At 35.2% G+C, this 13,861-nt stretch overlaps 1 protein-coding gene across 6 annotated transcripts in view; it reads right to left on the bottom strand.

The window, feature by feature from the left end:
- SCML2 (Scm polycomb group protein like 2) overlaps nucleotides 1–13,861 on the bottom strand; it is a 71,927-nt gene that overhangs the window by 52,074 nt on the left and 5,992 nt on the right. For 4 of the 6 annotated variants that reach the window (XM_079765363.1, XM_079765364.1, XM_079765360.1 and 1 more), the window contains exons 2-4: nucleotides 7,953–7,998; nucleotides 5,443–5,508; nucleotides 459–529 (exon numbers count right to left, since the gene is read on the bottom strand). In XM_079765363.1, the coding sequence (XP_079621489.1) occupies nucleotides 459–529; nucleotides 5,443–5,508; nucleotides 7,953–7,974 (159 nt within the window). In that variant the 5' untranslated portion in view covers nucleotides 7,975–7,998. The remainder of the gene's footprint in view (nucleotides 1–458; nucleotides 530–5,442; nucleotides 5,509–7,952; nucleotides 7,999–13,861) is intronic. The other 2 variants (XM_079765361.1, XM_079765362.1) reach the window with 2 other exon arrangements.

Genomic DNA, 13,861 nt, shown 5'->3' on the forward strand with positions numbered 1-13,861 from the left:
TAAGCCAAATGGTAGCTCACCACTGCTTAAGATAAAAGTCCAAGTACTCGTCACAGTTTAAAAGCCCCCACAACTTTAACCTCATTCCTGCACTATAGCCTCTACCCCATTCTGTGCTTCAGCCAAGCCATCCCTCACACTCAGGTTCCCTTACATCCATGTGCCTTTGTTTTAGATGTTCTCTCTACCTGGAATATTCTTCCCCTCATTCCAACCATCTCAGATAGCACCTCTTTTGTGAGCCCTCCCAATATAGAGCAATCACACTTCTCATAATTAATTATTTACATGTGTATCTTTCTGACATTCTTATTGAATGAATGCAGAGACCAGCTTTCTTACATGGCACTACCACAATCCCACCATCTCCTCACACCACCTGAACCTAACAGTCACACAGACACCTTTCAACAATAGTTTACATTAATATATTCAACATCTACAGAATTTTAGCATACCTGTCTGAAACACTCTACAGGAGCACATAAAGATCCAGTCTTTTTCAAGTAACTGTCCCATTGGAAATCATCTGGAAATAAATATACAAAATAACTTTTAATATATACCATATGTATACTAATTTTCAAGAATAAAATGGGTTTTGGTTCCATATTTCTTTAAAAAATATTTTCTAATTAAGAGCAGATTCAAACTTCCTGATGTACATTTGATTACCAGTATAGAAATAAAAAATAAGACAACTTCATGATAATAATGGCTCTGGTATAAATTACAAGCCAGATCTTCTCAATGTAATGAGGACTACAGCACAGTGATTCTAAAAATGTGGATTCTAGAAACTACAGGATGTTTTATAGAGTAATAGCAAATTCTACTCATCTGTCTCTAATATAAATTTACTCTAGATGTGTTTTTACCATTTCATCACATTAATGTGATGGTGCTTTGTTTTTCACAGGGAGCTAAAGGTGCTTAGGTGTGTGGTCTAGCAGAATTTTACGGAAAGAAAAAATCTGAGAACCAGAGTTGTTCCTCAATTGACTAGTTGATCTCCATCCAGGTGTGAAGAATATGATGGCAGAACAAAACAGTAAACCAGTCATCGGTACAGTCACTGATCTAGATTATTTTAATGATTTACATTTTTTACACACTCTTGCTATCCTTTCTCTCACTTAGTCTTCATAATATATTATAATGCTAGAGGACAACGTCAGAGAGCAGTAGTACTCTGCCTGGCCTGAATTCTTCAATTCACTGTGCCATTCAGATGCCAAAGACATTGAGAGAAAAACTTGATAGCTGTATTAAAAGTAGTATTAATTCATACAAAGTTTAATTCTCATCAACCATGAGGTTTTTCTACACTCTCATTTAATTTTGTCACTATAAAAATATTGGTTTGAGCCTGGCTGGTGTGGCTCTATGGTTGAGTGTCTACCTAGGAACCTGGAGGTCACGGTTCAATTCCCAGTCAGGGCACACACCTGGTTGCAGGCTCAATCCCCAGTGTGGGGTGTACAGGAGGCAGCTGACCAATGATTCTCTCTCATCACCGATGTTTCTATCTCTCTCTTCCTCTCCCTTCCTCTCTGAAATCAGCACAAACATATTTTTAAAAAATATTGGTTTTGACATTTCCCCTTCCTGGGGGAATTTACATTACTAACCTCTTATATATCCTTTAAGGATATATAACACACTGAAACACACACACACAGTGCTGACAAATGATTAACAGCCAGCTTTTCAGAAAATACAAACAAAAAGCCTGACTGGTAGTGTTTGCAGTCTTCTGCGATTTAAATACTACCACCATACCTGATTGCAAGGTGCCAAGGAGAAGTCACTAACCACAAAGTTGGAAATAGATGTGTGCAAATGGCTCTCCCAAGCTAGTGTGAACCAGCTTCAGCATGCCATCGATATATGAGTGTGCATTTATACATGTATGTACTAATATTACGTCATACTTAACACTATGCACCCTGCTTTTTAAACTTAACAATAAATCTAAGAGATTATTCCATTAAAAAAAGACTGTGTTTAAGTCCACTTTAGATGACGTGAAGTGAATGTTACCACACTGCTGAAAGGTATACAGCAGAATGTTGAGACTATGGGCTCTGGAGTCAAACCTGCCTTCTTCCAGTCAGGCTCTGCCTATTTCTAGTTATGTGACCCTGAGCAAGTCATTTCATTTCTCAGCTTCAGTTCCTTCTTTTATAAAATAGGGAATGTAATAAATATGGTACAAGGTATTTTGAGAATTAAGTGAAGTAGCATACATTTAAGTCACTCAATAAATGGTATGTTATTATTATAAAACTAAATGTCATTATTGTCATTTATTTATGAATACTGAATAGCTTTTTCATAAGTGAAAACTAAGATCCATGGCTCCAAAATTAAACTGGCCAGGATATTTCAGTGATCTCCTAAGCACTAACTAAACAATCAGGAGACCCAAGATTCTAACTGAAGCTCTACCAACATATGGTCTTGGAGAGCATTTTTTTTAAAGAACAAAACAAAACATGAATTGGGGGTTTGAGGCATCTGGCTAGGGTGTCCTAAGGAGGTCACTGAAATATCCTGATCAGTTTAATTTAGATTTGACACATCTACAATACCACAGCTGAATTCCTGACCAGGAGCCAAAACAGTGCTCTGATTATTATTTGCACATGCCCATGGTTCCTTCTTGTTTGATTTGTACTCTATTCCAGTCCATTATTTGTCCAAATATCTTTTTGGCAAACTGAACATAATCTATGTGAGCCTCCTGGTCTTCTCCAGAGTAAATCAGAATCATAATGTCTTCTAGTGTGAGGCTGGAGTTCAGAGTCTAGTAAAGATGGGAAAAATATCTGGAACTAGAAACTTCTCAGCTGAATGATCACTGCACCACTACTTCACAGCACTTATCACAATTGTAGTTGTTTATTTAATGTCTACCTTTCCTCCTAAACTCCAAGAAGGCAGGAATCATGTCTGTTTCATTCATCACTGGATTCCCATAAAAGGTAGCCAATATGTGTCAGGCACTGTCCTAGCTACTGGAGATTCAGTGGTTAATAAAATGGACAAAAACCCTGGCTCTCTTAGAGCTTAACTTTTAGCTGTCACTCACTGATTTCTAAAATAAGATGTTAAGATCAGGACCCATGGTTCCTTCTTGTTTGACTTATACTCTATTCTAGTCCATTATTTGTCCAAATGCCTAAAATAAGATGTTAAAAGCAGGGCCCTAAGAAATATCTGCAGATGTCTGTCAATTTGATCAAGTAATCTCATTTTTTTAAATCATGAGTTTGAGAATTTTGAAAAGTTACTAGCTTCAACCTTCAAGAATATATTTTATTTATTTTTATGAAATTTTCAGAATAGCCAAATCTATAGAGACAACAAGTAGATAAGTAGTTGCCTAGAGCTGGGGAGGAGAGAGGCATTGGGAGAAAATGTGGAGTGATTACTAACTGGGTACAGAATTTCTTTTTAGGGTGATAAAAATGTTCTAAAATTGATTATAATGATGGTTACACAACTCAGTAAATACACTGAGAACCACTGAATTGTATACTTTAAATGGGTGAATTGTTTATGTAAATTACATATCAACAAAACTGTTATATTGTAAAAACAGATGGAATTTGTAGGGATAAAGAAGAACATTCTAACCTAATGGCCTCCATTTCCTTGGAGGATTTTAGAGGTTGGAAAGAAGAGCTGAAGGACAAATAAGGCCAATGGGAAAAATAAGGAAGCACTGGGGGCCCAGCATTGAAAGAGAATGATTCCATGGGGATTACCTCTATAGGCAACCTTCCTGTGAGAACAGAAAGGCATATATGAAGTACTATAAGAGTGGGGATGGCAGAGCAGGTCCAATAGAAAGACAAAGGGAAGGGCAAGAGGTTCGTCTGGGAATCTCTGGTAAACACAATAAGTTTGTCATTTTTTTATTCAGCCTTTTGTGTTCATGTGACTCATTTTCCTTAAGAGCAGGTGCAACAAGTCAGATGTACCTCCAGTGTCTCTGGTGCAGTGCTATACACATGCTGTTTACAATAAAAAATTAATTGAATATTAATAAATAAAAAATTAACATCTACTGAACATGTACAATATATCTAGGAATTATACTAGGTACTTTATATTCATTTTTAAAATCTAAATTCCAATAATCCCATGAGGTAAGTAGTAGTATCCATGTGCTATTGAGGAAAAAAAAAATAGACAAAGAATGTTGAGTAATTTGCCCAATGTCACAAGGCCATTAAAGGCTGAGGCCAGCCCTGGCCGGGTGGCTCAGTTGACTGGAGCATCATCCCATACACCAAAAGGTTGAGTGTTCAATTCCCAGTCAGGGCACATGCCTAGCTTGCAGATTCAATCTCCGATCAGGTCACATACAGGGGGCAATCAATCGATGTCTCTCTCTTATCAATCAATGTTTCTCTCTTTCTCTCTCTCTCTCTTCCTCCCTCTAAAATCAATAAAACCATATCCTCAGATGAGGATTTTAAAACAAAAGAAGAATGAGGCCAGGATTTCTAGAAGAGGTCTGTCTGACCTATCAATGCCTAAGCTTTTATCTACTTTTACCAACTATCTTTTGACCATCAAAAACAGAGTTTCACATTGATTCTAATGTTAGGTTTTTTATTCATAATCAAGTTATTTTAAATTGGTAATACATGGTAATTAATAACTAGATGTCTTTAATTTGGCAAAATTTGCATTGAAATAGATGGTTATTTTTTAATGTAATGCCATACCAATTTATCTCTAAGTAAAACCAAAGTAAAAATTTCAAAATAAAAGTGATGAATAGCAAGAACCTACAACCAAGAGTACTCTACCCAGCCAAGCTGACATTCAGAATTGAAGGGCAGCTAAAGAGCTTCACAGATAAGAAAAAGCTAAAGCAGTTCATCAATACCAAACCAGTATTATATGAAATGCTGAAAGGTATTCTCTAAGAAGAGGAAGAAAAAGAAAAAGGTAAAGATAAAAATTATGAACAACAAATACATATCTATCAACAAGTGAATCTACAAACCAAGTGAATTAAAAATATGATGTACAGAATAAACTGGTGAATATAATAGAATCAGGGGCATAGAAAGGGAGTGGACTGGCAACTCTCAGGGGTAAAGGGATGTGGGAAGAAACTGGACAAAAATCGTACACCTATGGATGAGGACAATGGGGGGAGGTAAGGGAAGAGGGTGGGATGGGAACCAGGTGGAGGGGAGCTATGGGGGGAAAAAAAGAGGAACAACTGTAATAATCTGAACAATAAAGATTTATTAAATTTAAAAAAATAAATAAATAAAAACTATTTCCTAACCTTTCTTATCACTTAGGTTTTATATTTACAGGAGTTTGCTGTACAGAGACTATATAAAAGCAATAAGTTCCTATTAACACTGACTGAGGAAAAAACATGTTGCATTGAAGTACTTTAAAACCTACCACCTTGTGCAGATGTGTCCGATTGAGAAGTTTTCCCTTGATTCTCCTTCTTCACATTCATTGAATCTAAAAAGAAAATAGTAAGCAATACCAGAATACTATAGCAATAGTCTGAAAGAGCACTTAGAAAAACTATAAACTAAAACTATTTTCTGATAGGAGCCAGTTTTAATTTTATAATTAATATTCTCATATTTTTGCACAGGACTTCATTTTCTAACATGCTATGTTCCTTATAATGTGCTCATTTATTTTGTTTAATTTTATGTCTCACTCAAATGTAAGCTCCAAAAGGGCATGGATTTATTTAATTTTGTCTGTTTTGTTCACTGCTATAGTCTCAGTGCCTAGAATAGGGCCTGGCATGCAATAACACCCTCAAGGATTTGTTAAATAAATGAATAAATAAGCCAAAACAAGTTGAGCTGCTCCTTACAATATTCAAATTAACATGCCCTAGAAATAAAGTGGATATTTTTGACAGTTTAAAACATAACAAGAAAGCTAGAATGTAATATAATTCAATAGACTAGGCAGAGTTTTATGCCAAATTGAGGAGCTCAAACAGTGCTGGAACTTATAACTACCCAAATCTAAGATATCATATTATTTTGTCCACATATATTACAGTATATGTCTTAAAGATACATAATTTTAAAGTTCAATCATTATATTATTATTATGCTGAAAATTTAATCATAATTCCTTAATATCAAATAAGCAGTCAGTGTTCATATTTCCCCAATTGTCTTAATTATTTTAAATGTGTCTGTCTGAATCAGAACATGAATAAAGTCCATACATAGCAATGGTTGATATGTCTCTTAAGTCTATTGATCTGTAGGCTCTTTTATTTATATCCCCATCCCCCTAGCAATTTTTTTGCTGATGATACCAGTTTAGAGTTTTCCAATCTGGATTTTGATGAACACTTCCTCATGGTGCTGAGTTCTTCTGGTCCTTATATTTTTTTTCTAAATTGGTATTGGTATTTTGATCAAGAGCTTAAATAGATTCAGATTTGGCTTTGCAGGGGTGGGGCGGGGGTAGACAGAAGATGACTTCATATGTGATGTGTGTACTTCTCACAGGAGGCTCATAATATCTAGTTCTTTCTCTCTTTTTGTGATATGACTAGCCATGGATGGCTATTGCCTATATCTGTGGTCGGCAAACTGCAGCTCGCGAGCCACATGCGGCTCTTTGGCCCCTTGAGTGTGGCTCTTCCACAAAATACCACAGCCTGGGCGAGTCTATTTTGAAGAAGTGGCGTTAAAAGAAGTTTAAGTTTAAAAAATTTGGCTCTCAAAAGAAATTTCAATCGTTGTACTGTTGATATTTGGCTCTGTTGACTAATGAGTTTGCCGACCACTGGCCTAGATCCATTAGTTCATCAGTGGTTGCAAAATTTAATTTTATCATCCTGTCTTTATTAACCAGAAAAATTCTGTAGAGAGAAACCTCCCTTCTTCAACCATTCAGTAACCCTGAGGTACAGATAATATAAAAGTCGCAATCAACATTTTATTTTGTTTACTTTCTAGTTTTCAAAATGAGTTGGATCCCTAGCATTCTCCACAAATGACCAATAAGTTTTCTTTTTTAGTATCATTATGAACTCATGTATTTAACCATACTTGAAGTGCTTCCATCTATTGCTGTTTTACCCTTGAACTGTCAAGTGACAAGCTTCTTAAAGAAGGATCTATAAGTCATGTCAGGTGTACCATTTAAGGTAACAGATCTACTTTCTGGTTATAACTGAGTAACTCTTCAAGATATGCAAAACACTTGAGGGAAGTAGATGGAATGCTTTGTATTTAAATAATTTGGCTAGTAAAAAGAAAGTACATATTTATATTTACTAAATAGTTCTCCTTAAGATTTTCTATTAGGAAAGAAAGTAAAACTAAAGGCATGATTCCTGCTCTAGAGAAGCTAAAATGTAGTTACAGAGACTACACTAAACTAATGCACTTGATAAAATTGTGAAAAGCAGAGAATAACGTTCAGTATTCAGCCAGAGAAAAAGTCATGGGAGACATAGGACTTGAACTGAGTCTTGAAGTAAAAACAGAATTTAGCATAGCAAAGGTGTGAAGTACGTATTGGGGGGGGGGAGCACAACTCAAAACAGAGTGCAAATGAGTGTGGCATATTGACAGTACAGTGAGCAGCTTTCTCATTAGAGTAAGTCAGGATGAAGTATTTTTTAATCACTCATATTAGAGTTAGAAGATTTAGATTCTGATTTTGGCATTGTCACAGATTGTTGTATGACCTGTTCACTTAACCTCCCTCAGTGTCAGTTTTCTTATTTATAAAATTCGGAAGGGATGACAAGATTATTGTTAATAGCTCTTCAGTTCTTAAATTCCAATTCTAAGCACCTAATATCTCGCTTTACTTTTATTTTTAAAAGGATTTTACAAACGTTCGGTCTACCAGAAGATACTCATTCCAAATAAATAACAAACAAATATTATCATTTTTAGGTAAGTAAATTTTACCTCCACAGGCTGTTCGCCCCATGGTATCCCTTTCTGGTGTTCTTTCCTACAAGGAGAAAAATCAATTAATGCCTCCTTTTTAGCATACTTCTGAAGGGTCATATTAGAAACTGGTTATAGAGTTAGTAGCTGCTAAAGGCAGGGGAAGAGGGACTGGGGAGTGATTGGTAACAGGTATGGCTATGGGTAAGGGATTTCTTTTTTGATGTGATGGAATGTTTTAGAATTGGATAGTGGTGATGGATGCACTGAACTGTGTACTTTAAAAGGGTGGATTTTATGGTTAACTCATTTTAAAAAGCAGATGGTAAATTGGTAGAGTTGGGATTCAAACTGAGGCCTACCCCAAAAACCCACTTATGCATATTTTATGGAGAGGTGAGACAATCATGACTGTGTTGGTGAAACTTGTAAGAACTGCAAAAGTCTAACAAGATAATTACTTGTTACAAGGCATGTGTATTTTGAAGCCATTAATTAATTAATCCAAACTTTTCCTGAATGTCCTCAATAGGACATTTACTCTACAACAAAGATAAATAAAATACTGTCCTTGCTCTCCAACAGGTCCACCTAGTCAGAAATAAGCATATGAACAAAACACATGATTTTATTTACAGACTCTGGGCATAATCACATTTACCAAGGGTTTATGCACACAAGAATAAAAAAGGCAAGGCCTCTGTCCTCTGGGAGTTCCCCTGCAGGGCTTCCCAGGCTGTTTCTACCCGACATTTCTACCCAACAGCGGATATCAAAGCAAGTCTTATATAATACAAGCTGTTTACCTGTTCACCTCTCATCACAGGTTGTAAAGTAATTGAGAACACAGGCCACACATTACTCTCCCTTGTAGCTCTCCCAAAGCTAGCACAAAGCATTGCACTTAAAAGTACTCAAATGTTCACTGACAGTAACTAATAGTGACTAAAGTTCAATATAAGTGCATATATAGGTCTGAATAGAATTATATGAGTAAAAGATTTAATTATGGAGAGAAACATAGGACATGTGCTAGCTTCTGAATAAGGCTTACCTGGGATGGTAAAGATGGTGGTATATATACTAACTGGGAGGGGAAGGGGGTAAGAGAGATGGTATCTTATAAATATCCCCTGTGTGATATAATCCCATATGTATAAAATTATGTGTAAGTTTGCATAATGTAATACAAAAGTATTTTGGTGATCCTTCTTATTTTGCACCACAGGTGGTGAGATTTTAGGTGACCTTTATTTTCTTCTTTATATTTTTATATATTATTTGAACTCTTTATAATGGTATATATTAAATAATCAAAGTTATTTTCAAGGGGGGGAGGGAGTGCCTGATAGTTTAATAATCCCTGAATGTTTTTATATTATTAAGAAGCTCTATATATGCAATTCTGGTCTATCACACTTAACAAATTATACATATTATTAAAGAAAAAATTATACTGTGATAATTACTGGTGGCTATATCAATTACATATAAATATTATTTCAAGTGCTTAAAGCCATTACAAGTTACTTCATCTCTCTGAGTCTTGGTTTTCCCATATTTAAATGAAAACTAATACCACCTAAACTTCATAGTATAGTCATGAAAATTAAAGCAAGATAGTATATAGGTAAAGCACCTAGCATAGAATTGTGAATAAGTGGAAACTCAAAGATTGTTTTCTATCATACCCCATCTTCCCTAATTAAAACTCCCTGGGAAGAGTGAGTTTCAGTATTAGCCCTTAACATTATGTTGTAAAATGAAACTATATTCCTACTTTGATTCCTGACCATTACTTAATTACTTTTTAAAGTATGGACCAAAAAGATGTTTAAAGAAATAAATGCTTCAAATATATGGTAACGGAAGTAAACTAGATTTGGGGTGGTGAGCACACCATTGAGTATATAGACACTGTACTATAATGTTGTACACTTGAAATTTATGTAATATTATTAACCAATGTTACCCCAATACATTTAGATGAATGGATTTTTTTAAAAAGTGGTACATTTACACATGGAATACTATACAGCTATAAAAAGGAAGGCCCTCTTACCTTTTGAGACAAGATAGATGGATCTGGAATGATTATCTAAGCAAAAAAGCTAGTCAGAGAAAGACAAATTCACATGATCTCACTTATATGTGGAATCTAGTGAACACAATAAAATAGGACCAGAGGCATGAAAACATGGAATAGACTGATGAATCTCAGAGCGAAGCGGGGGGGGGGGGGCAGGAAGAGATTAACCAAAGAATTTATATGTATATATATGCATTGTCCATGGACACAGATAATAGGATAGTGAAGGCCTTGGGATGGGGTGGGAAGTAGGAGGTGGGGGGCAAGAGGTAAAAAGCTGGGGGGGCATCTCTAATCTCTTAACAAAGAAAGATTTTAAAAAGAAACAGAAATGCTAAGTTTAATTAACTCTTAAATTAAGCAGTAATAAATAAATATACATATATACATATGTATATGTATATATATATACATATATATATATACACATATGTATGTTTATAATGCCCAGACATGTAATTACCAAAGAAAGCAACCACCATCTACTAACCAGCATTACCAGAAAATTTATGTATTCTAACAAAAGCTAAAAGAAACTTGTTATCACCCTATGTTGTATGACTTTGACGTATAATTATTCATGAATATCTTAATTCCTTTAGGGTTGGTGAGTACTGAAAATGGATTTTGACCCTTTGTGAACCAAAGAAGCCTTCGTGGACCCCTAGTAACTAGAATGGGTTTTTTTCTTCTTTTTTTGCACATTCATCACCCCCAAAAGTCAGAATACAGTTAAGTAAAATGGGGGGATCTTCTGTAATCCCACCATCTAACAATAATACCTGTTGTTAATCATCTGGTATATATCCTTTCAATTTTTAAAAATCACATATGTAAATCCATATATAATACACATTTAAACCACTTTTTTTGTTAATTCTCACCTGAGGATATTTGGATTTTTTTTTTTCCCATTGATTTTTGGTTTTCTGTGTGTGTGTTTTTTAGACAGAGTGGGAGAGAAACATTGATTGGTTGCCTCCCTCTCACTCCCCAACCAGGGCCAGGGATGGAACTTGCAACCCAGTAATCAAACCCTCAACCCCTCCTCCCTTTGGTGTGAGAGCCGACACTCTAACCACTTAGGAACACCAGCCAGGGACAACCACTCAAATGTAAATTTCCCATATTTCGTATGTCATAATCTTCAAATGAAATTCTGCCTATATTATAAATGCATAAAGCCAACATTTTTAGCTAAAATAAGAATTGGAAAAAAAATAAACGCCTTTTTAAAAGTTCGTGCAAAGTGAAGCCCCAGAGAAAACTGTAGAAAAAGCTTAACTTTGTTCTCAACATACTTTGAACTGTTTCAGCACTTTAAGACTCAAATAAAACCCCCAGAATAGTGTTCAATGTTACATGGCAGAGAAATTTTGGTGAGAAAAAAAAATAAAAGCTTTGTTTTGTTTTTACCATCATAAAGGGAAGTTGCTACACTAAAGGCATATGAGGAGCAACTTCATTGCATTAAAAAAAAGCACTCATATATAAATACTGATAAGCCCCCCAAAAGGCATTAGGTTAGCACTCTTTTATAATGCCTGACATTTAAATTTCCTTTACCAAAAGGGCAGTTACACTAAATCTAGCAGGCTTTGACCAAACATAGATAACCTGGAATCTTTTTCAAAACCATTTGTTTTGCTTATTGTATCTTGTCATAGATTTAAGAGCTAAAAATGCTTTATCCATGGGTTATGCACATATGTATATAAATTCTTTGGTTAATATCTTCCCGCTTCCCCTCCCCCCTTGCCTCTGAGATTCCTCAGTCAATAGAGAGGTGAAGGCCTGGGGGATCAGGAGTGGGTGAAGGGGGTTGATGGAGGGGGGAGAGAAGGAGACAGGTGTAATATTTTCAACAACAAAGGTAAAAATTTTTTAATGGTTTGAAAAGTCATGCATTGTTTTAAACCATTTTCTCAATACAATTAAACAATGTAAACAGTAAATTAATAGTGGAACTATTGAACCTAAAATTCCTAGTTGCACCTATCTGATTCTAGAGAAAATTCTAGCTTTTTTAAGAAGGACCGTTTTAAATATCTATTTAGCAAGTTGATGAGTCTTAATTCTATGATTACAGAATCCTTTCATTATTTGCTTGTTAGAGGTTTTTGTTTTTCCTTCCCTTTTTTTTTTTTTGTTTTGAAAATACGGTAATATACCTTGAGTCTCTAATTAGAGACCACTACCTGAGGAGTCAATAAGGATGACAAGAACAGGAACTAAAACAAGTTTGACAAGCAAGAAATTTCCCAGGGCCCTTTGCATTTCTGATGTTATAAAATAGATGGAATTACAGCATCTCAACGTGAGCATAAAAATAAACTAAACGCAGATGTTGAGCTGAAAAAAAAAATGTGTTCCCATACTAACAGCAAGGTTTGCTGCTATATTTCTCAGACAGAAGTCCCATAGGTGGGAATATGTCCAAACTTACACATTAAATGATTAGACTTATTCACAGAGCTGCCCATTTCGCAGATATTAAAATCCACATATTTGAAAAAGTAAAGTGACCTTAAATTGAAATAATATCAATTTTTATTGGTGTAGAAAAGACTCTCGACTATATTATATATTTACCAGACTAATCGTTTCCTAATGATCACCAGGGTTTTTGGTAATAAATATGATGACACCCATAATACAAAGAGTTACTGTGATACCTCACTTTCTGCCCTCTGGCCTCTACCTTCCCTCTTCTCCTATATCTGCTTCCAGAACTTCAATTACTTCCCAGACATCAACACCCATTTCGGTGTCAATCCCCTTGACACTTCAGGAGCCCTCTGTGATAGGTCACCCCTCATTCCTGACACCTCTCCTCTTTGAGCCTCAGGCATATGTTATTCCCTGGTTGTCCTACCTCTATTACCCCTCTGTATCTACCTCCTCCTTCTGTCCTAGCCATTGATCTTCCCTAGTCACTCAGTCTGTTCCTCTAGCTTCTGGAAATTTGAGTCTAGAATCTCATTCTAGTCCATGGCTCGTATAACACTACTATGTGGATGACTCCTATCAGCATTTCTAGTCCCCATCTCTCTCCAAAGTTTCTAGTCTAGCCAATTGAACATCAGTTTGAATATCTCACAACCACCTTAAACACTACATATTTGAAAAAATCAAACTCATTTGCCCTCCAAAATGTGCTCCTTTTTCTCTGCTTCCTATTTTAATAGGCACTATGAATTCCCAATCTTTCTGAATTAAAAATAATCTTTTGTCCAATATCTTATCAGTTACCTAAGTGATGTTCATAAATGTTTGCTGGCAGTTAAAGAAAATGTTGGAATAAGCTATGGAAATTACAGTACACACTGATAACTCACCAGACACTATTAATGAAATAGCACAAGTAGATTTTTTTTTCTTTTTTAAGTCTATCTCATTATATAGACACTGCTTTCAAACTTGAATAACAAAAAAGTTCTTTATGATCCAGTCAATATGAAAAAGGATGATAGAGAAGTCTGAGTTAACTGCATAAAATAACACCTTTAAGTTTTTAATTTTGATTGGAAAATAGTTTATTTTGGTTTGAAACTTTGGTTTCAAGAGCACTGCACATTTATACCTAAATGCAAAAACACTTACTGATTTAATTCAAATGCATTATAGCTATATATTTTCCTTTTACAAAGAGAAGCTGGCTCTTTTAACTAAAATTTGCTTCTGGTAATGGTGGTTATCCTAATAAAGGACAGAAAAGTATATATCTCCATTATACAGCCACATATAATTTGTTAAATTGGACATGATTCACCACTTTAAGATTTCACATGTATCTACTTAATCCATTCAAGTAAATAATCAAATTTCCCATTTTCTG

The sequence above is a fragment of the Cnephaeus nilssonii genome (genome assembly GCF_951640355.1).
Source record: "Cnephaeus nilssonii genome assembly, chromosome: X".
In the NCBI taxonomy this organism is placed as follows: domain Eukaryota; kingdom Metazoa; phylum Chordata; class Mammalia; order Chiroptera; family Vespertilionidae; genus Cnephaeus; species Cnephaeus nilssonii.